The sequence below is a fragment of the Molossus molossus genome, unplaced genomic scaffold (assembly GCF_014108415.1).
Source record: "Molossus molossus isolate mMolMol1 unplaced genomic scaffold, mMolMol1.p scaffold_m16_p_16, whole genome shotgun sequence".
In the NCBI taxonomy this organism is placed as follows: domain Eukaryota; kingdom Metazoa; phylum Chordata; class Mammalia; order Chiroptera; family Molossidae; genus Molossus; species Molossus molossus.
The window spans coordinates 23,008,753-23,032,549 of record NW_023425351.1 but is presented as its reverse complement, the minus strand read 5'-3'; the positions used below and the strand labels follow the sequence as shown (position 1 = coordinate 23,032,549).

At 39.1% G+C, this 23,797-nt stretch overlaps 1 protein-coding gene across 1 annotated transcript in view; it reads right to left on the bottom strand.

The window, feature by feature from the left end:
* MTFR1 (mitochondrial fission regulator 1) overlaps nucleotides 1–23,797 on the bottom strand; it is an 80,670-nt gene that overhangs the window by 41,454 nt on the left and 15,419 nt on the right. Inside the window, exon 2 of the mRNA XM_036263986.1 lies at nucleotides 11,081–11,223. Within this exon, the coding sequence (XP_036119879.1) occupies nucleotides 11,081–11,146 (66 nt within the window). The 5' untranslated portion in view covers nucleotides 11,147–11,223. The remainder of the gene's footprint in view (nucleotides 1–11,080; nucleotides 11,224–23,797) is intronic.

The following is a 23,797-nucleotide window of genomic DNA, read 5'->3' as shown; positions in this document are numbered from 1 at the left end:
GTGGCCAATCAACGTTCTCTCTCATCGATGTTTCTATCTCTCTCTCTCTCTCCCTTCCTCTCTCTAAAAATCAATAAATAAAAAGTATTAAAAGAAAAAAGTTGTACCTCTGAACTTCTCCCCAAGCATATGATCTTTCCTTAAAGAGAAAAACTATCCGTTTCGAGTGCTACCCTTGAAAGCCTAGACAGAAGAGGTAAAAAAAGGCAGTATGCTATTAAAAGCTATTTTAAAAGAAAAGAATGAAATTGATAAAGACTATTATACTTCATTCATTAAACTTTTAGTATTCAATTATATCCTAAAACTAAATAACCAAATCAGCTGAAATATATTCTGAGCAATGGACAGGGACTCTTTTTAAAGTCGCTCCATGGATGTTCTAATTTAAAGAATGAAATTGCAGAAACAGTATGGCTAAGCAATAAATGTTACTATAAACAATGGTGCCTCCAACATATAACCCAAAGTAGACTTTAGACCATTTTAAAAGTATGCGCAACTCATAAAATAAGCACAGAAGTAATCTGACTTTTTAGATTTTAGCAAACAAATCCAATTTAGGGATAACAACACGTCAGGACCATGGGGGAATATATATATAATATTTCTGGCATCTGCCTCAGCTATTATGTAATTCTCTTCATGATGTTCAAAGTTTCACTGACTGTTACCTGGAAGAGTTCCTAAAACCTACGATTGGTTACTATAACCAACAAAAACTATAACATGTGCTTTGGAAACATAAATTTAAAAGATGGTACAGATCAGCTCTGGCCTGTTTGGCTCAGCGGTTAGAGCATCGACCTGTGGTCCTGAGAGACCTGAGGGTTCGGTTCCCGCTAAGGGCATGTACCTCAGTTGCAGTTTGTCCCCGGCCCTGGTTGGTCATGCGGGTGGCAGCCACTTGATGTGTCCCTTTCACATCGATGTTTCTCTCTCTCTCTCTCTCTCCCCCCCCCCTCTCCCTCCCACTCTATCTGAACAAAAAAAAAAGGAAAAATGTCCTCAGGTGAGGATAAAAAAATAAATAAAAGAGGGTACAGATCAGAAAATTGGTCAGTATAAAGATAAGACATCATCAATGTTGAAATATGAATATTAAAAAACATAATGCAAAGTTACTCTGACACTTAGAAAGAAATTACCTGTAGTTCAGGAACTCAAATTATGCCTACCAATGTTTTTATAAAGGATTATCACACAAATAGTATCAATAACACACAAGGACAATGGGAAGCATTACTATTTACAAAATTAACATAAGAGGTCAAGAAAAAAACAAAAACTTGGGCAAGTAATTCTAAAACAGTATTTAAACAAACTCTTTACCTTATACTTGTTAATAGGTCTTGATCTTTTAAAAATAAATCCATAGGGCAATAGTATCTATATTTCAGTCATGTCTCTTCTCGAGTCTTCCTTTTAGTCACAAATCAAATTCTATGATATAGAAGTAGCGGCCCGGCCGGTGTGGCTCAGTGGTTGAGCATCGACCCATGCACCAAGAGGTCGCTGGTTCAATTCCCAGTCAGGGCACATGCCCAGGTTGTGGGCCCGATCCCCAGTGGGGGGCATGCAGGAGGCTGCCGATCCCCAGTGGGAGGCATGCAGGAGGCGGCCGGTCAATGTTCTCTCTCATCGATGTTTCTATCTCTCCCTCTCTCTCTAAAACCCAATAAAGAAAAAAATATTTAAAAAAAAAAAAGAAGAAGAAGTAGCGGAATACTATTTATGCATCACTGTGTGACAACTACATAGTCTAAAGTAAATCTCCCGACCTTCTAGTAAGCAAAGATCTTAACTGGAGATGAAGAGGACGAAAACGTCACAAAGAAAAATTTAGAAAGGATTTGCCAAGGTTAGGAGCTAAAGTTTCTGCCAGCTTTTAGCATTCCTTGTTATGCATGCTTCAGGGCTGTTTTAACTACTATTACCTTCCCATCTGCTTTTTAACAGAAGGAAACAATACCAGGTGCCTTCTACAAGAGAAGGCGAACAGAGATTGAGTTTTTGCTTATAAGGAATAAGTAGACTACTTAGGTGTATACAAAGTTAAAGGAAATAAAATAGATTGCTTTATGTGATTTTTTTCAAATATACATAGATTAATATAATGTTGTCCTTCTATTACTTGTGAATTGTATAGTAGTTAGCACTGAGAAATATAAAGTGTCTATGTAAGCTAATGACTAGAATATTTAGAAAAGAGAAGAGCCATAAAACCTTTACTGAATTATAGAAAAAAGTGAGCACCTAACTTCCAAGATCTCTAAAATTAGATCTTTATTATTTTCCTTTCAGACCTCATGTAGGGGGAGAAATTATAAATGACTGTAAAGAAATAATGAACAGATGGCATTGAGAAGTCACCATCTGTATCCTGGTAGGCTGTATAGCCCAAGTGTACCTCCAACTCTAATGGTGGCTGAACTCTATGTTGTCAGTATACTTGTCTAGAGAAGGAAAAATTCCTTCTAATGATCAACTGTCATTACTAGTTTTTCAGATGCAAGAGACAGGACAGAGAGAAAACTATCATTACTAAACAATTTGATGTCATTAATAAGAATTCAATTCCATTAAGAAGCAATTAAATAATAAGTTATTTGTAAGAACTGATAAATAATCTAATAATGAATCTGTGTGTGTTTCCATGTCTGTGTAGTAATGACAGTCCTTAACAATTAGCAAGTGTTTGAAAGTGATGAGAGCAAGGAGAAGGATGACGACAGGAGTGTAGTTTTATTTTTTTAACATTGTTAAATGCTACTGTAGAAGTGTTGAAGTGTGAAGCAGGAATCTGAAGCTGTCATCTGTCTCATTATGATGACTGCGCTCAAGCATTATGTGGTAATTCATTTGTTATAGACTGGTTTAATCTCCTCTATTATTTGAGACGCACCATTTAACAGGAAAAAGTATAAATTTAATCCTAAACATGCCTAACTGGTAGGGCTCAGTGGCTGAGCATCAATACCATGAACCAAGAGGTCAATGGTTTGATTCCCAGTCAGGGCACATGCCTGAGTTGTGGGCTTGATCCTCAAGAGGGGGTGTGCAAGAGGCAACCAAGCGATCCATGTTTCTCTCATTGATATTTCTATCTCTCTCCCTCTCCCTTCCTCTCTCTAAAAATAAATTTTAAAAAACAACAACAACAACAAATTTAATCCTAAACAAAGGAATTTTTCTCAATATGTACTATTTATATATAATATTAACACAAGGATTCTTATTCTGGGGTTAACATATCTCTGAAATTACATGCAAAATAGTCTATATATACAACATTTTACTGGGAAGAACATCAAAACCGTTATCAAATTTTCAGGGAGTTTAGAACCCAAGGAAGTAAAAGTTAATTCCAAGGAAGGCAAGAGAAAATTAAAAGTGTGTGCTGAGGAGAGTGGAGTAGAAATAGAAAGATGAAACTCTTTTAACAATTTCAAAATTCTTAACATAAACTTTCTTCAGTTTTCTTTCTTACTCTGAACTCTTAGCTACATTCACATTCTTCTTCCAGGAAACAACAACAAGAAACTAGGGTACAATTTTTAACTATTACTGAAATAAAGTAATAATACAAATTAGATATTTCCTATAACTCTTTTCAACATAAAATACTGAGATTAATCAGAATCACGTTAGCTTCATATTGTTCTAGAGTTCTCTATTTTAAAAATATTTTTGTTTAAGGATATAGATATAATAATAGACTGAGGAGAAAGTCTGAACAGATGTGAATATATGTTTGTAAAATCTAAATGTTAAGGCTAATGGAAGGCAGTGAAGAGACAACACAGAGGCCAGGGCAGCACACAGGCCTGGCTTTAAAAGTAGATACAATGAAAAAAAAAAAGAGCCCTGGCCTATTTTTCTCATTGGTTAGAATATCTGCCCTTGGACCCAAGGGTCGCGGGTTCAATTCCAGTCAAGGGCATATGCCTTGGGTTGCAGGTTTCCCTGGTCCTGACCAGGGCTGTGCAGGAGGCAACCAGTCAATGTATCTCTCTCAACATCGATGTCTCTCTCTCTGTCTCTCCCTCTCCCTCCCTTCCTTCCACTCTCTCCTTAAAAAAAAAAAAAAAATAGCCCCGGCAGGTTTGGCTCAGCAGTTAGAACATCGGCCTGAGGACCAATGAGTTCCAGGTTCGAATCCGGTCAAGGGCACACACATTAGTTGCGGTTCGTCCCTGGCCCTGGTCAGGTCGTGCGGGAGGCAACCAGTCAACGTGTCTTTCTCACATCGATGTTTCTCTTTCTCCCCCTTCTTCCCACTCTATCTGGCGATAAACAGAAAAATTACCTCAGGTAAGTATTAAAAAAATGTTTTTTAATAAATAAATGGGGAAAAAATTAAATCCAAAGAAAAAGAAACCTATATAATTTTATCGTCCAATGACACCCCAATAAAGTCAATAAAAAAACTGGTTCTATCACTTATTGCCTGTATAAACCTGGCCAAATGCCCAGCCGGTGGGGCTCAGTGGTTGAGCATCAACCGGTTCAATTCCCAGTCAGAGCACATGCCCAGTTTGTGGGCCAAATTCCCAGTGGGGCACTTGCAGGAGGCGGCCAATCGATGTTCTCTCTCATCAATATTTTTATCTCTCTCCCTCTCCCTTTCTCTTTCTCTAAAATCAATATAAAGAAAAAAATTTTTTAACCAAAAAAAGCCTGGCCAAATTACTGATCCTTCTATGCTTCCACTTCATCATCTATAAGATGGGGATAATATCTACTTCATGAGTCTATAAGTATGAAATGATTTAAGATATTTATATATGCCTTTTTTTTTAATCCTTACCCGAAGATATTTTTCTATTTATCTTCAGATAGAGTGGGAGGGAGAGAGGGAGAAAAAGGGAGAGAGAGAGAAACATCGATGTGAGAGGGACACATCAAGTGGCTGCCTCCAGCATGACCACGACTAGGGCCAGGGATGAACTGCAACCGAGGTACATGCCCTTGAGCAGAATTGAACCTGCAACTCTATGGTCCGTGGGCTGGCGCTCTACTGCTGAGCGTCAACTCATACACCAAGAGATCGCCAGTTCGATACCCAGCCAGGGCACATGCCCAGGTTGTGGGCCAAATCCTCAGTGTAGGGCATGCAGGAGGCGGCGAATCTATGTTCTCTTTCATCGATGTTTCTATCTTTCTCTCCCCCTCCCTTCTCTCTCTTAAATATATTAAGAAAAAATTTTTTTAAATAAGTCTTCTTCCCTTCTATTATAAAAGGTAGCAAAACAAGGAAGGATTTTGGAATCAGAATTGGGTTCATATTAGAGCTCTGCCACTTATTATTAGTCAGTTAATTTTGGTCAAGTAAGTTAAACACTCTGAACCTCTGGTTCCTCATCTGTGTAAAAAAAAAAAAAAAAAAAAGTATTGTTCTAGTGAACATACATAATGTGTATAATATATAAGTGGGCATAGTAAGCCAATTAGTAATAACTATTATGGTGATGCTAATGTGTAGAGTAAAATACAAGAACTAATCATCACCAGCTGTCCTAATGGCAAAAACAAAACCCTGATTATCAAACCTTACACTTTGCTTAAAGCAGATAAAATAAGTCAAGAATGAAGGTAATTTCTTCTCTTGGAAGACTTTCAAATATAGTTCAAGTTCATTTATTTATCAAACCACCGAGTAAGTATCACTAAAAGGTGAAGCTAAAAAGTTTTCTGTGTTTTTTTTTTGTCAGATGCCCAAAGGTAAAATCTTGGTAAACTATACCTTTTTACTGTTTGGAATCAGACTAAGAGACCTTGGAAACTAAGAGAAAATTACTCCAAAGGAGCAAATTGCTTTATGTTAGAAGAAAATTTGTTTTACATAGATTTTCAGTTAACTAATTAAAGTCGATGATTATATGTTACAGAAAACAATGAACTTGTTCATGTGCTATTAGTGGAAAAAGCCCTCAGTTGTGATTACAATACTGAGAGTAAGTTAATGCTCTCTTACCTGGTCTATTTGATAAAAAGGCATCCGTTTTACAGCTCAAAATGAACAAAGCTAAATAAATGAACAAGCTAACGTGTGTTATCTGTTCCTGAAACAAAATCCTGTACTTTGGCCTCAATCAGCACTAGTCACGTTCACCTGACTTGAGATGAGGGGATGACATAGCAAAACCATAGGAAACTAACAATTTTTTTAATGTACTTACACTATAAAGAAGCCACTGTGCTAGATGTTATATATACTTTCATTTAATCCGCATGCTAACTCTGCAGTTCTTCTTGTAATTTGTCAATAAAGAAAATAAGTGGCAAAGATAAATACCTGACCCAATTTTTCCACTAAACTATACTTCTGACTAAAGTTGCAAATAATTAGGAATTATAAATGGTAGATCTTCACTTTTGAGGAATCATAAGTAATAAGGATTCACATCTTTCTAAAATCAAAAGAAATTCTTTTGCTGTCAGTACTAAAATGGTAATCTACCCTATGTAGACAAATAATAATAAGTAGCAAATAAGAAAGGTGGTATAGCTACATTAAGTGAAGTCCAAAACATAGAAAAATGTAACTGAAAAAGATGAAAATACTATTAACTTTACAAATCATTCTCCTACAACTAATCCTCAAGCTAATAATCTCAAAAATATGCAGTTATTTAAAAAAAAAAAAAAAGGTGAGCCCTGGCCATTTGGCTCAGCCGTTAAAGCATCAGCCCATGGACCAGAGAGACCCAGATTCGGTTCCCACTAAGGGCATGTACCTCGGTTGCAGTTTGTCCCTGGCCCCAGTTGGGGTTGTGTAACCAGTTGATGTGTCTCACATCGATGTTTCTCTCTCTCTCTCTTCCTCCCTTTCTCGCTCCAGTTCTATCTGAAGATAAATGCAAAAATGTCCTTGGGTGAGGATAAAAATAAATAATTTTTTTTTTTTTTTTTTTTAAAAAGGAGAGTTTATTTGGTTCTTTGCTTTTTAATGCCAAAGAAAACAGGTGTGGGGGATGGAATGAATTAGGGGGAGTTCAAAGTTCAACTTTCTCTTAAGAAGACAACACACAAAACAAAAACAAAAAAGTAAAAGTAGTGCATTAAAAAATATATCCATATTCAAATTATGTTATTTGCCTATATCTTTAATAAACAAAACTTAATTCCATGTCACTGATAACATAACTTTGAAAATGAAAATAAAAAATAAATATTCCACAAAATGTGGCTGGCATAACTATTGCTTTAATAACTCTACACTGGATCTGAAAAAAAAATGTATACAAAAAAACACTCTTAAAAATGTCAAGATCAGACCTGGACTAGGAAAACTAGGACACTGAAGAAAGAAATGTAGGCCCTGGCTGGTGTGGCTCAGTTGGTCAGAGCGTCTTCCCATGCACCCAAGAATTGCAGGTTTGATTCCCAGTCAGGGTATATACCCAAATGGCAGGTTTAATCACCAGTTGGAGCACACACGGGAGGCAACTAATCTCACATCAATGTTGTTTTCTCTTCCTTTCTCTCTAGAATCAATGGAAACACACACACACACACACACACACACACACACACACACACAGGCGCAAATGTATCCTGGGGTGAACGAAGGAAGGAAGGAAGGAAGGAAGGAAGGAAGGAAGGAAGGAAGGAAGGAAGGAAGGAAGGAACGAACTTGAGGCACAAATAAATGGAAGTATACACGATGTTCATGGAGTGAAAGAATTAACATCATTAAAATGTCCACACTACTCAAAGCAATCTATAGATTCAACGCAATCCCTATTACAATACCAATAGCATATTTCACAGATCTAGAACAAATATTCCAAAAATTTATATGGAACCAAAAAAGACCCCAAATAGACTCAGCATTCTTGAAAAGAACAACAAAGTTGGGGGTATCAGAATATTGGATAGCAAACTATTCTACAAGGCCACTGTAATCAAAACGGGCTGGTACTGGCATTAAGAACAGGCATTAAGAACAGGCATATAGATAAATGGAACAGAAATCAACCCACATCTCTACGGTCAATAAATATTTGACAGAGGAGGCAAGAGTATACAATGGAGTCAGACTCTTCAATAAATGGTGATGAAAATATTGGACAGGTACATGCAAAAAAATGAAACTAGACCACCAACTTACACCATACATAAAAATAAACTCGCCCAGCTGGTGTGGCTCAGTGGATTCAGCGTCATCCCATGGACTGAGAGGTCCCAGTTCGATTCCTGGTCAGGGCATATACCTGAGTTGTGGGCATGAGCTCCAGTAGGAACTGTGCAGGAGGCAGCCAATTGATGTTTCTCTCTCTCTCTCTCCCTTTCTCTCTCTCTCTAAAAAAGCAATAAAAACATTTAAAAGAAGAAGAAAAAACTCAAAATGGATAAAAGACTCGCCCTGACCGGTTTGGCTCAGCTTATAGAGCGTCAGCCTGCAGTCCAGAGACCGGGGTTCAGTTCCTGCTAAGGGCATGTACCTCAGTTGCAGTTTGTCCCCAGCCCTGGATGGGTCGTGCGGGTGGCAACCACTCGATGTGTCCCTTTCATGTCAATATTTGTCTCTCTCTCTTCCTCTCTCTCCCTCCCACTCTATCTGAACAAGAAATGGAAAAATGTCCTCGGTGAGGATTAAAAAAAAAAGGATAAAAGACTTAAATGTAAGTCACGAAACCATAAAAATCCTAGAAGAACTGGTGTGGCTCGTTGGTTGTGCAGTGTCCCATGCACCAAAAGGCTGCTGATTCAATTCCTGGTCAGGGCACATGCCTGGGTTGTGGGCTCGAATCCCTTTATGGGGCATACAGGAGAAAGGAGATAAGCCAATTGGTTTTGCACTCACATCAATATTTCTCCCCTACTCCTTCCTTCCCTTCTCTCTAAAAAAAATCAATAAAAATAATTGGAAGGAGGGTGTCTAGGAAAAGGAGAAACATTTGTAACAAAAATAAATGAATAAAAATGGCAAAAGAAAATCAATAGAAATATCTTCAAACAAAAAAAATCCTAGAAGAAAACATAGGCAGGAAAATCATAGACATCTCTCATAGCAATATTTTGGCCAGTGTATCTTCTAGGGCAAGGAAAATAAAGAAAAAACAAAAACAAAAACAAATGGGACTACATCAAACTAAAAAACTTCTGCACGGCAAAAGAAACCATCAACAAAATGAAAAGGAAACCTATAGTATGGGAGAAACATATTTGCCAATAATACATCTGATAAGAGGTTAATGTCGAAAATATATAAAGAACTTATACAACCCAACACCAGAAAGACAATCCAATTAAAAATGGGCAAAGGACTTGAATAGACACTTCTCCAAAGAGGACATATCAATGGCCAATAGATATATGCACAAATAATGCTCAGTGTCACTAATCATCAGAGAGATGCAAACTAAAACCACAGTGAACTATTACCTCACACCTATCAGAATGGCTACCATCAATAAATCAACAAACAAGTGCTGGTGAGGACATGGAGAAAAGGGTACCCTATGTACTGTTGGTGGGAATGCACAATGGTGCACCCACTGTGGAAAACGTTATGGAGCTTCCTCAAAAAATTAAAAATGGAACTGCCTTTTGATCCAGAGATCCCACTTCTGGGAATATATACTAAGAATCCCATAACATCAATTCGAAAGAATATATGCACCCCTATTCATAGCAGATCTATTCACAATAGTTAAGATCTGGAAACAGCCCAAGTGCCCATCTAGAGAGGAGTTACAAAAAAGCTGCAGTACATTTACACAATGAAATACTACATGGCTATAAAAGGGAAGGAACTCTTACCTTTTGTGACATCATGAATAGACCTGGAGATTATTACACTAAGCAAAATAAGCCAGACAGAGAAAGACAAATATCATGATCTCACTTAAATGTGGAATCTAATGATCAAACTTAACTGGCAGACAAAATATAACCAGAGGTATGGATAGATACATGGAACAGACTGACAGAGGTCTGAGATTTGGGGGTTTGGGTTGGGGGAGACTAGATGAAAGAAGGTAAAAAGATTAGCTAAAGAACATATGCATTGCCCATGGACACAGACAACAGTATGGTGGTGGCCAGAGACGGGAGGTGGATGCTTGGTGGAGGTTGGAGAAGAGGGAGAAATGGCAGTCTACTGCAATAATGTCAACAATATATATATATTTTTAAAAGTGAAGATCACAATCCATCTTTGGCATGAAATAACCATATTTTACTAATTTTTTCTTCATGTTTATAGTTGTTTTACAGGAGACATGACTTACCTTTTAAACAATTGTGTGATAAACCACATTATAATAGCATTCAATAATAATTCTACAACTCTGAGTTGTCATGCATTAGTCAAACACATTTCATTCAGAGGTTTCTATATATATTTAACCCTTTTTCTCCCTAATAACAAATGCACTGCTTTTTATTTTTTTTATTACTGATTTTTAGAGTGAGAAAGGAAGGGAGAGGGAGAGACAGAAACATCGATTGATCACACCACCCCACTGGGGATTGGCCCACAATCTGGGCATGTGCCCTGACTGGGAATTGAACCACCTACTTTTTGGTGCATAAGTCGACATTCTACCACTGAGCCACACCGGCCAGGCACAAATGCATTGTTTTTAACAATCAAATGGATATTGGTAAGTTTTCAATGTAACCCAGAACGTTACTGCCTCACTTAAGATGCTAAAGATTATCTTCTATCATTTGAATAGTAAGCAAATTAAATAGTACATAAACAGCCCTGGCTGGTTTTGCTCAGTGGTTAGAGCGTCAGCCTGCGGTCCGGAGAGACCTGGGTTCGGCTTCCGCTAAGGGCATTTACCTCAGTTGCAGTTTGTCCCCGGCCCTGGTTGGGTCATGTGGGTGGCAGCCGCTCGATGTGTCCCTTTCAGGTCAATGTTTATCTCTCTCTCCCTCCCTCCTACTCTATCTGAATAAAATATGGACAAATGTCCTCACGTGAGGATAAAAACAACAACAACAACAACAGTACATAAACACAATGAATTGTTGATCATATTTAGATTCATTTCACTTTCTCAGAAAAAAATTCTTAAAATTTAAATGTCTGCATTTTTAAAAATCAATTTTGAGTACTCACCGACTGCATGCTTACTCCAGCCTGTTGAAAAACCATCCTAATTAGGCGCTTAATCCAGCCAAGCATTTAGATGGCAAAGTCTCTCCAAATTTGCATTTCAAGAACTTGAGGCGTACATAGCAGCACATGGTCCATAAAACACACTAAAAATTTTAAATGCAAATATTAAAATAAAGTAATCATTTAGAATTTTTATTGTCTGCAACATGTTTCACAAAATAAGTCTAGTCTAAAACATTTTAAACATCAAAATTTATTTAAGAGAAAAACGTTGCTTATAATCAACTGAGTAAACTAACAGTATAATTTTTTTAAGTATTTTTTTTCCAGTCAGAATTCTTAGTTAGAAGCAAAAAAAAACCCTCTACTTGTGGCTAATTTAAGTAGGAAATATATTTATGCAAAGGTATCTAGGAGATAACAATCTTACAAGAACCTGACTTATAGGCTACAGAGCCAGGAAAGACATCCAAAACTCCTGCAGAATTGGTCCTGGGAAGACACCACTGCTACTGCTACTGCTACTGCTACCCCTGACAGAACAGAATCTACCAGGTCCTACTTTTGTCTCACTGGCTCTTGAGTTGCTGTCCATACTGGTGGCACTTGTCTGGTTAAATCTACCCAGCTGTAGTTATAAGCAGGTTTTGCAACCCACCAAAACGCATAAGGAAATTCCAGAAATATGGAAAAGGAATTCAGGTGCAAGGAAGTAAAAAATAATGACAAAAGTTCTTTTACACTCATTTGCGCACTATAACCCCGCCACTCAACCACTTCCTGTCAATATATGGTATATCTGATAGAATTAAACTGTGTAATCATAAGGTATAAACCGGTTTACTGAAAGTAAACTGTTTACAGCCTCCAATGAGACAAGAAGTATGTACCAGACTATAAATCAATGCACTGCTTCCCTGTGAAAGCAGTCTTGTTTAAAAAACAAAATGAAAAAATAGTTGAACAAAACAGTTTACTTAGTAGTATAAAAAGTTTCTGGTCTACACTTGAAGAAGAATTTAATGAAAAATTACAGAGGGTGGAGGGGAAAAATAAAGGTGCCCCAAGTATACTAGATACTGGGTAAAAAAGAGCCAGTCCCTAATGACAGATGACAGTAATTGATTCTAAGTACGGGCAGGCATGTATAATTTACTGATAACTATGAAATGGTCACTACTAGAATTTTGGTGACACATATATTTTAATGTTACCAACATATATTATTGCCTGTAAAAATGAATACTCTTTCTGAGACTTAATTAAAAAAAAATTGAAGGGTTAAAAATGTCAAACCTAGCCCTGGCCGGTTTGGCTCAGCGGTTAGAGCATCGGCCTGTGGTCTGGAGAGACCCGGGTTCGGTTCCCGCTAAGGGCACGTACCTCGGTTGCAGTTTGTCCCCAGCCCTGGTTGGTCATGTGGGTGGCAGCCACTCGATGTGTCCCTTCACATCGATGTTTCTCTCTCTCTGTGTTCCTCTCTCTCCCTCCCACTCTACCTGAACAAAAAATGGAAAAATGTCCTCGGGTGAGGATTAAAAAAAAAAAAAAAAGTCAAACCTAAAATTGAGAAAAAAAAATTGGTCAGAGAAAAAGAATGGTTTTATGTAGAATTTGAAAACATATCACTTCTTTTAAAAAAAAAAAAAAAAATTGAGATACATCACATCTTGGTCATTTGGCTAAGATCAAGTGTAAAAAAAATGAGATACAACTTAAAATGCATAAATTTTAAGTGTCCAGCTTGATTCATTCTTATATATGTATAAACCTGTATTGCCATCATCCATATCAAGATATAAAACATTTGCAGAACCTCAAAAGCTCCCTGGGGCCTCTATGAAGTGGATGTTGATGCCTCACTTATCTAACCACTGTTGTAACTTTACAAGCATACGTTAGATTCTGTTGTAAGGCTACTAACTTATAATTCAAAATAAAAAGCGTTCTTCATCTGGCACCAAAACATTTGAGTAAAATTTTTTAATCACCTAAATTAGAAAAACCATCAGATCTTAAAGGGTTCACACACAAACTCACTCGTTCCAAGCTCCTGCAAAGAGGCAGCAGATTAGGAAGTGCCTGGGTCAACCCAGGAAAGTAAAACTTGACAGTGGTGTTTAATGTGGGTCTTCCCACACTCATAGAAACCCAGTAGAGGGAGCCACAACCAGTGGAACACTAACACCCACAGTGAAAATTTGGCAGGCTCCAAAATTCACTGAGACAGCCAAAATGGGGAAACAAAGAAACAAATCCCAAATGAAAGAACAAGATAATTCGACACAAGATGAAATACAGTGTACCTTGCCACTTCATGCTTCAACTTTCGCATATTTGAAAAAACCCCAATAAAGTGAAGCCATGAAAGTCAAAACACAAAGTGGTGAGGTACGACTGTGTATAAATTTAAAAAATCCTACTTCACAGAAATTCATTTATCGCAGTAGAGTCTGGAATGGATTAACCACAATAAACGAGGGCCAAATGTAAATAAAAGGGAATTGAGCAAGATATCAGAGAGAGATATAGAAGCACTGACCCTGGTCACTGTAGCTCAGTGGTTGAGCATTGACCCATGCACCAAGAGGTCCCTGGTTCGATTCCCGGTCAGGGCACATGCCCAGGTTGTGGGCCCTGGCCAATTGGGCTCAGCGGTTGAGCAATGGCCTGAGGACCAGAGAGTCCCAGGTTTGGTTACTGCTAGGGGCACGTATCACAACAAAAAAAGATATAGAAGCACTGAAAACCAACCAATTGGAAATGAAGAAGGGCATTCTAGAAATAAAGAACACACTGGAAGAAATAACCAGCAGAGTAGAGCTGGCTGGGGATCGGATAAGTGAGTTAGAAGACAGGGTAGAAAAAAAATGCCCAATAGAGAACCAAAAAAAAAAAACACCAATTAAAAAACAGGAAGACAGCCTAACAGAACTGTGGAATAATATGAAAAATAACAACATCCGCATCATAGGAGTTCCAGAAGAAAAAGAAAATGAGCAAGGGCTAGAGAATATATTTGAAGAAACAGTGACAGAAATCTTCCTTAACTTGGTGAAGGAAAAAGGCATACACGTACAAGAAGCACAGAGAGCCCCAAGTAAGACGAACCCAAACAGGCCCATACCAAGACACATAATAATTAAGATGACAAAAATTAAAGACAGGGAGATGGGGAGGAGGGTGTCAATGGGGTAAAAAAGGAGAAACATCTCTTAACAAAAATTTAAAATAAAATAAATAAATTAAAGACAAAGAGAGAATCCTAAAGGCAGCAAGAGATAAGCAACAGTTCACTTACAATGAAACCCCTATAAGGCTATCAGCTGACTTCTCAGGAGAAATACTATAGGCCAGAAGGGAATGGCATGAAGGAATCAAGATCATGAAAAACAAGGATCGAATCCAAAACTACTCTATCAGCAAGGCTATCATTCAAAATAGCAGGTGAAATAAAGAGCTTCCTACACAAAAAAGGCTAAGGGAATATATTAGCACCAAACCGGCATTGCAAGAAATGTTAAAAGGGCTGCTGTAATTAGAAGAAATAGGAAGAAAAATATAACCACAATAAACAAAAATGGCAATAAATAAGTACATATCATTAATAGCCTTAAATGTAAATAGATTAAATGCTCCAATCAAAAGACAGAGTAGCTGATTGGATATGATGATTTGTACCTGGCCGGTGTGACTCAGTGGTTGAGCATCGACCCCTGCACCAAGTGGTCACTGGTCCGATTCCCGGTCAGGGCACATGCCCAGGTTGTGGGCCTGATCACCATGGGGGGCATGTAGGAGGCGGACAATTGATGTTCTCTCTCATCGATGTTTCTATCTTTCTCTCCCTCTCCCTTCCTCTCACTCTAAAATCAATAAAGAAAAATTAAAAAAAAAAAAAAAAGACAGCATGACTCGTATAAATATTGTTTACAAGAGACCCACCTCACAACAGACTCACATAGGTTGAAAGTCAAGGGATGGGAAAAAAAAAAAACCTTCCAAGGAAACGGAAAGAAAAAAGAGCTGGGGTAACAATACTCATATCTGATAAAATAGATGACAAAATGAAGGCCATAACTAGAGACAAAGGCGGCCACTACATAATATTGAAAGGGTCTATCCAACAGGAAGATATAATAACCTTGATAAACACATATGCACCCAATATAGGAGCACAAAGTATATTTTAAAAACTTCTGGAGGAATTCAAATGAGAAATTTGATAGATATACAATCACAGCAGGGGACTTCAACACTGCACTGACATCACTGGATAGATCCTCTAGACAAAAATTAACAAGAATACAGAGACTCTACAAAATGCACTAGATCAAATGGATTTAATATTTACAAAGAATTACACCCCAAAACTGTGGCATTCACATTCTTCTCAAGTGCACATGGGCCATTCTCCAAAACAGACCACCTGTTAGGACACAAACTAAGTCTCTACAAGTTCAAGAAGACAGAAATCATATCAAGCGCCAGGCCGGTGTGGCTCAGTGGTTGAGTTTTGACCCATGTACCAAGAGGTCGCCGGTTCCATTCCTGGTCAGGGCACATGCCCAGGTTGTGGGCCCAATCCCCAGTGGGGAGGAATCAATGTTCTATATTATCAATGTTTCTATCTCCCTCTCCCTTCCTCTCTAAAATCAATTTAAAAAAATTATATATTAAAAAAATCATATCAAGCACCTTCTCGTATCACAATGGCATGAAACTAGAAATCAATTAAAACAAAAACACACAAAAACATTTAAACACACGGAGGCTAAATAGCATGTTATTAAACAAAGAATGAGTTACCAAGGAGATCAAGGAAGAAATAAAAAATTTCCATCCGGCTGGTGTGGCTCAGTGGTTGAGTGTCGACCCATGTACCAAAAGGTTCATGGTTCAATTCCCAGTCAGGGCACATGCCGCAGTTGTGGCCCCGATCCCCAGTGGGGGGCATGCATGAGGTGGCCAATCAATGTTCTATCTCATTAATGTTTCTATCTCCCTCTCTCTCTCTCACTTGCTCTCTCAAAAATCAATAAAGAAATTTAAAAAAAAAAAAAAGCCCTGACTGGTTTTCTCAGTGGTTAGAGCGTCTGCCCGCGGACCAGAGTCCTGGGTTCAGGTCCCGCTAAGAGCACATACCTCAGTTGCAGTTTGTTCCTGGCCCCAGTTGGGGTCATGTGGGTGGCACCCACTCGATGCGTCTCTCTCACATTGATGTTTCTCTCTCTCTCTTCCTCCCTCTCTCTCTCCCACTCTATCTGAAGATAAATGGAAAAAATGTCCTCAAGTGAGGATTAAAAAAAATAAACTCCCTGGAAACCAATGAAAACGAACACACAACAACACAAAATCTATGGGATGCAGCGAAAGCAGTCCTGAGAGGGAAGTGCATAGCACTACAGACCTGCCTCAGGAACCAAGAAAAATCTCTAATTGACTATCTACCTCACAACTTAAAGAACTAGAAAGCGAACAAAAAGAAAAATCCCAAGCAAGTAGAAGGAAAGAAATAAACGACACAGAGACTAAAAAAAAAAACAATTCAAAAGATCAGTGAAATAAAGAGGGTTCTTTGAAAAGATAAACAAGATTGATGGACCCTTAGCTAGACTCACCAAAAACAAAGAGGACCCAGCCAAGTAAACAAAATCAGAAAGGAAAGAGAAGTAACAACTAACACCACAGAAATACAAAGGATTGTTAACAAATACTATTAACAATTATACACCAACAAATCAGATAATCTAGGCGAAATGGAAAATTTCTAGAAACAGTCTCCCAAAACTGAACCAGAAAAAGACAAAAAACTTGAACAGACCAATAACAACAAAGGAAATTGAAGATGTAATCAAAACTCTCTTAGCAAAGAAAAGCCCAGGCCCAAACAGCTTCATGGGGGAGGTTTACCCAACATTTGAAGAAGAACTAACACCCATTCCTCCCAAATTATTTTTAAAAATTCAAGAAGGAAGATTTCCAAACTCATTTTACAAGGCCAGCATAATTCTAATTCCAAAATCAGAAAAAGACACTACAAGAAAGAAAACTACAGGCCAATATCCCTGATGAACATAGATTCCAAAATCCTGAACAAAATATTAGCTAAATGGATCCAGCAATACATTAGAAAATTATTCAGCATGACCAAGTAGGATTCACCCAAGGATTCAAGGCTGGCACAATATTCACAAACCAATAAATGTGATACACCACATAAACAAAATGAAAATTAAAAACCATAGGATCTTACCAATAGATGCTGAAAAAACATTCCACAAAATCCAACACACATTTCTGATAAAAAAGCTCAGAAAGGTGGGAATACAGGGATATTTCAACATAATAAAGGCCATATATGAAAACCCTACAGCCAACATTATACTCAATGGCAAAAAACTAAAAGCATTTCTCTTAACAACAGGAACAAGACAGGAATGCCCATTTTTGCCACTCTTATTTAAAATAGTTACTGGAAGTTTTAGCCACAGCAATTAGACATGAAGAAAAAAATAAAAGAGATCCAAATTAAAAAGGAGGAAGTGAAAATGCCATTAATTGCAAATGACATGATATTGTACATAGAAAACCCTAAAGACTCCATCAAACATCTACTAGATTTAATAAACAAAAATAGCAAACTAGAAGGATACAAAATTAACATCAAGAAATCAATGGCACTCTTAACACACCAATCATGAACTCACAGAAAGAGAAACTAAAAAAAAAAAACATTTGCCAATGAGGCAAAAAAACTTAATCAAAGAAGTAAAAGACCTATTTGCAGAAAACTACAGGACAGTGAAAAAAAAGATGAGGTTATAAAAAAGTGGAAGCACATACCTTATTCATGGATTAGAAGAATTAACATCACTAAAATGTCCATACTACCCATAGCAATCTATAGATTCAATACAATCCCAACTGAAATACCAACAACATATTTCACAGAACTAGAACAAATACTTCAAAAGTTCATATGAAACCAAAAAAGACCCCAAATAGCCACAGCAATCCTAAAAAAGAAGAACAAAGTTGGAGGGATCACAATACTGGATATCAGGTTATACTACAAAGCCACTGTAATCAAAACAGCCTGGTACTGGCATAAAAACAGGCATATAGGTCAATGGAACAGAACAGAGAACCCGGAAGTTGACCCAAGACGTTATGTTCAATTAATATTTGACAAAGGTGGCAAGAGCATACAATGGAATAAAGACAGCCTCTTTAATAAATGGTGTTGGAAAAATTGGACAGCTACATGCAAAAAAATGAAACTAGACCATCAACTTACAACATACATAAGAATAAACTCGCCCTGGCCGGTTTGGCTCAGCGGTTAGAGCGTCGGCCTGCGGTCCACAGAGGCCCGGGTTCGGTTCCCGCTAAGGGCATGTACTTTGGTTGCAGTTGGTCCCTGGCCCTGGTAGGGTCATAGGGGTGGCAGCTACTCGACGTGTCCCTTTCACGTCGATGTTTCTCTCTCTCTTCCTCTCTCTCCCTCCCGCTCTATCTGAATAAAAAAGTGGAAAAATGTCCTCGGGTGAGGATAAAAAAAAAAAAGAATAAACTCAAAATGGATTAAAGATTTAAAATATCACTCGTGATTTAATAAAAATCCTAGAAGAAAACGTAGGCAACAAAATATCAGACATCTCACACAGAATTTTCACTGATACAATGCCTAAGGCAAGAGAAACAATGGAAAAAATTAATACATGGGACTACATCAAACTGAAAAGCTTCTGCATAACAAAAGAAACAAGCATCAAAATGGAAAGGGAACCCACTATATAGGAGAGCATAATTGCCAACGATATATAAGGGGTTAATTTCTAAAATATACAGAGTACTCATACAACTCAACAAAAGGAAGACAAAGAACCCAATTAGAAAATGGGCATAGGACCTAAATAAACACTTCTCCAAACGGGACATACAAATGGCCAAAACATATGAAAAAATGCTCAACGTCACTAATCATCAGACAGATGCAAATTAAAACGACTATGAGGTATCACCTCATACCTGTCAGAATGGCTGCCATCAACAAATCATCAAACAACAAGTGCTGGTGAGGGTGTGGAGAAAAGGGGATTCTAGTACACTGCTGGTGGTAATGCAAACTGGTGCAACCAGCATTGAAAACAATATGGTGTTTCCTCAAAAAATTAAAAATTGAACTGCTGTTTGACCCAGTGATCCCACTTCTAGGAATATATACTAAGAAGCCTGAAACACCAATTAGAAAGAATATATGTATGCCTGTCTTTTTTTATCCTCACCTGAGGACATATTTTACATTTATCTTCAGAGAGAGGGAGGAAGAGAGAGACACATCATGTGGGTTGCCACCCACATGACCCCAACCAGGGCCAGCAAATTGCAACCGAAGTACGTGTCCTTAGCGGGAACCAAACCTGGGCCCCTCTGGTCCGGGCCAACACTCTAACCACTGAGCCAAACAGGCCAGGGCCATACCCCTACCTTCATAGCAATTGCTAAGATCTGGAAACAGCCCAAGTGTCCATCAACAGATGAATGGATAAAAAAGCTGTGGTACAGCCCAGGCCGGTTTGGCTCAGCGGTTAGAGCGTCGGCCTGCAGTCCTGAGAGACCCGGGTTCGGTTCCCGCTAAGGGCACGTACCTCGGTTGCAGTTTGTCCCCGGCCCTGGTCGGTCGTGCGGGTGGCAGCCACTCGATGTGTTCCTTTCACATCGATGTTTCTCTCTCTCTCTCTGTTCCCCTCTCTCCCTCCCACTCTACCTGAACAAAAAAATGGGAAAATGTCCTCAGGTGAGGATTAAAAAAAAAAAAAAAAAAAAGCTGTGGTACATATACACAACAGAACACTATGCAGCTGTAAGAAAGAAATATCTCTTATCCTTTGAGATGACATGGAGGGATCTGGAGAGTATTATGCTAAGCCGAAAAAAGCCCATCAGAGAAAGACAAATACCACATGATCTCACTTATTTGTGGAATATAATGAACAAAAAAAGCTGATGAATAAAACAGACCCAGAGACATAGAAAGGAGTATGGTTCAGACTGACAAATCTCAGAGGAGGGGGTGGGGGGTAAGGTGAGAATGAGATAAACCAGAGAACTTATATGCATGTATGTATAACCAATGGACATAGACAACAATGCAGGGGGTTGAGGGGTGCAGGATAGGGAGGAGAGTGTCGGCGGGGGGAGGAGAAACATCTTTAACAAAAATAAATAAAAAGTTTTTTAAAAGCCAGCTGTAGGACATTAAAAAAAAAAGTGCCTAGGTGATATGAGGAATTCAAGAGACTAACTTCAGGGCAATGTCTTGAGGGGCAGGGATCGTAGGGGTTGGTGGGAACTTTCTCAGGGTACAGAAGTGTTGGTGGCCCTGGCTGGTTTGGCTCAGCGGTTGGAGAGTCAGCCTGATGACCAGAGTCTCGGGTTCGGTTCCCCTTAGGGGCACATACCAAAAAAAAAAGAAAGAAAACAGAAGTGCTGGTAGACACCATCATTCCCTTGTTGAGTTCTACTTTCACCTAGTTGGCCCAGCCTAGGCAGTCACAAAATCTGTCACTCTCCATTAACCTGGCTAACACCTGTTGTGCTGTCCTGGCATTTCCCTGAGACCCCTCCCCAACCCATTCCAACTGCTGGGTCAATCCTCTCCCAGCAGCTTCAGACACTCCACGTAAGGCACAGCCAGCCTTAGGTGCACAGCACAGTCTCTCCCAAATGCTCTCCAGCCTAGCACAGGCAGTGACCCGCTTCGGCTTGCATTATAGCTCCTACCAAGTGGTCGCAAGCTGTCATAAGCAGTGACTACCTTCAGCTTGCTTTGTAGCTCCTACAAAAAGGCTACAAGCCTGGCACAAGTGGTAGCTGGCCTTGGCTTGTATCAAAGCCTCTCCTAAGCAGTCCAAGCCCTACACAAGCAATGACCAGCTTTAGCTGGTCATTATAACTCATGTCAAGTGGCCCCAAGCCTGTCACAAGCAGTGACTATCTTCAGCTTGCTTTACAGCTCCTACAAAGAGGCCACAAGCCTGGCACAAGTGGTAGCTGGCCTTGGCCTGCATCATAGTCGCTCTCAAGCACATCCACGCCCTACACAAGCAGTAAGCAGTCACAACTTACATCATCCCTCCTACTAAGCAGCCCCAAGGTCTACACAGCAGTGAGAGGTCTCAGCTGGCATCAGCTGGCCTCAGCTAGCACCATAGCCCCTCCCATACTCAGCACAGATGCAGCAGGTTCTTGGCCATCCTCAGCCACACCACATCCTCAGCCACACCAAAGAGACTAAAGACCACACATACCTGGCCTATAACTACACCAGAGCCCCACCCAAAAACTCCACAACCTACAAACCTGACAAGCTGTCCTGGCTGGCACCAGAGCCCTGCTAAAGCAAGTCTCACTCCCACCAGCAACCACACACCAGCTTGCCCACTATAGTCATGGCCTGTATAACCAGTTGGCCTAAGGATCAACTCCACCCAAAGATGTGCCCGCAGCAATTTCAACACAACTACAATAGGCGGGTACATATAATCTACATCGGAATATCCCTGGAGCTATGGTGAACAGGGGGACTGCACCCTTGGGCCCCACAGAACACCTTCTACATAAGGCCACTCTTTCAAGACTGGTAAATATAGCAGACCTACCTAATACATAGAAACAAACAGAGACATAGCCAAAATGAAGAGACACAAATGAAATAACAGGACAAAACTCCAGAAAAAGAACAGAACAACATACCCAGGTTGTGGGCTCGATCCCCAGTGAGAGGCTGTAGGAGGCAAGCTGATCAATGTTTCTCTCCCACATCGATGTTTCTATTTATCTCTCTCTCTAAAAAATCAATACTAAAAATAAAATGCTGATATTTTAAAAAACACACAAAAAACCCTGGCCAGTGTGGCGCAGTGACTGAACACTGACCCATGCACCAAGAGGTTGCCAGTACGATTCCTAGTCAGGGTTTATGCCCAGGTTGTGGGCCAAATACCCAGGGGGGGACATGCAGGAGGCGGCCAATCAATGTTCTCTCTCATCGATGTTTCTATCTCTCTCTCCCTTCCTCTTTCTCTAAAATCAATAAAAAAAAAAATTAAAAATAAATAAATAAAAGAACAGAACAAAACGGAGACGAGCCATTTACCAGATAAGAGTTCAAACAATGGTTATAAGGATGTTCAACAAACTCAGAAGAATAGGTGAACTGAGAGAGAACTTTAACTGACAGACAGCAAATGTAAAAAAAAAACATAATACAATAACCGAAATGAAAAATACACTCGAGGAAATTAACAGCAGATTAGATAATGCAGAACAAATCAGCAATGTAGAAGACAAGGTAGTGGAACTCACCCAATGGGAATAGCAAAGAAAAAAGAATCCAAAGAAATGAGGATAAAGGACTATCTGGGACATCAAGTGTACCAACATTCACATCATAGGGGGTCACAGAAGCAAAAGAGAGATGGTAGGGGGGAAAAACCCTATCTCAAGGAAAAAAAAAAAAAAGATGAAAAACTTCTGGTGAAAAAAATAGGCATACAAGTCCAAGAAGCACAGAGTCCGAAACAAGGTGAACCCAAAGAGGTCTACACCAACATCATTATTAAATGCCAAAAGTTAGAGAAAATATTAAAAGTAACAAGAGAAATGCAACCAGTTATGAACAAAGGAACCCCACATAAGAAAATCAGATTTATCAACCGAAACTTTGCAGGCCAGAAGGGAATGGCAAGATATATTCAAAGTGATGAAATGAAAATGCCTACACCTACTAATACTCAACTCAGCAAGATTATCATTCAGAATTTAAGGAGGGATAAAGTGTTTCCCAGACAAGCAAAGGCTAAAGGAGTTTATCACTACTAAACCGACATGTTAAAGGGACTTCTGTAAGGGGAAAAGAAAAGGCCAAAGCTAAAAATAAGACAACAGGCCTAAGCTGGTGTGGCTCAGTGCTTGAGTGTCAACCCATGCACCAAGAAGTTGCCAGTTCGATTCCCAGTCAGGGCACATGCCCAGGTTGTGGGCCAAATCCCCAGTGGGGCCGTGCAGGAGGCAGCCAATTAATGTTCTCTCTCATAGATGTTTGTCTTTCTCCCTCTCTCTTCCTCTCTCTCTAAAATCAAAGAAAAAAAATTTTTTTAATAAATAAATAAATAAAAATAAGAAAATATAGGAAAGAAAAATCTCACTGATAAAGGCAAACCGTAAAAGTAGATCAACCAATCACAAAGCTAGTAAGAACTTTAAAAGACAACAGTAGTATAATCATGTATAAATACAATAATAAAATAAGGGATACAGTCCAGCCAGTGTTGCTCAGTGGTTGAGCATCATGAGGTTGCTGGTTCGTTTCTGGTCAGGACACATGCCCAAGTTGTGGGTCTGATCCCCAGCGAGGAGCATGCAGGAGGCGGCCAATCGATGTCCTCTCTCATTGATATTTCTATCTCTCTCTTCCTCTCACTCTAAAATCAATTAAAAAAATTTTTCTTTTATTATCCTCACCCGAGGACATTTTTCCATTTTTTGTTCAGGTAGAGTAGGAGGGGGAGAGAGGAACAGAAAGAGAGAGAAACATCGACGTGAAGGGACACATCGAGTGGCTGCCACCTGCACGACTGACCAGAGCCGGGGACAAACTGCAACTGAGGTACATGCCCTTAGCGGGAACCGAACCCAGGTCTCTCAGGA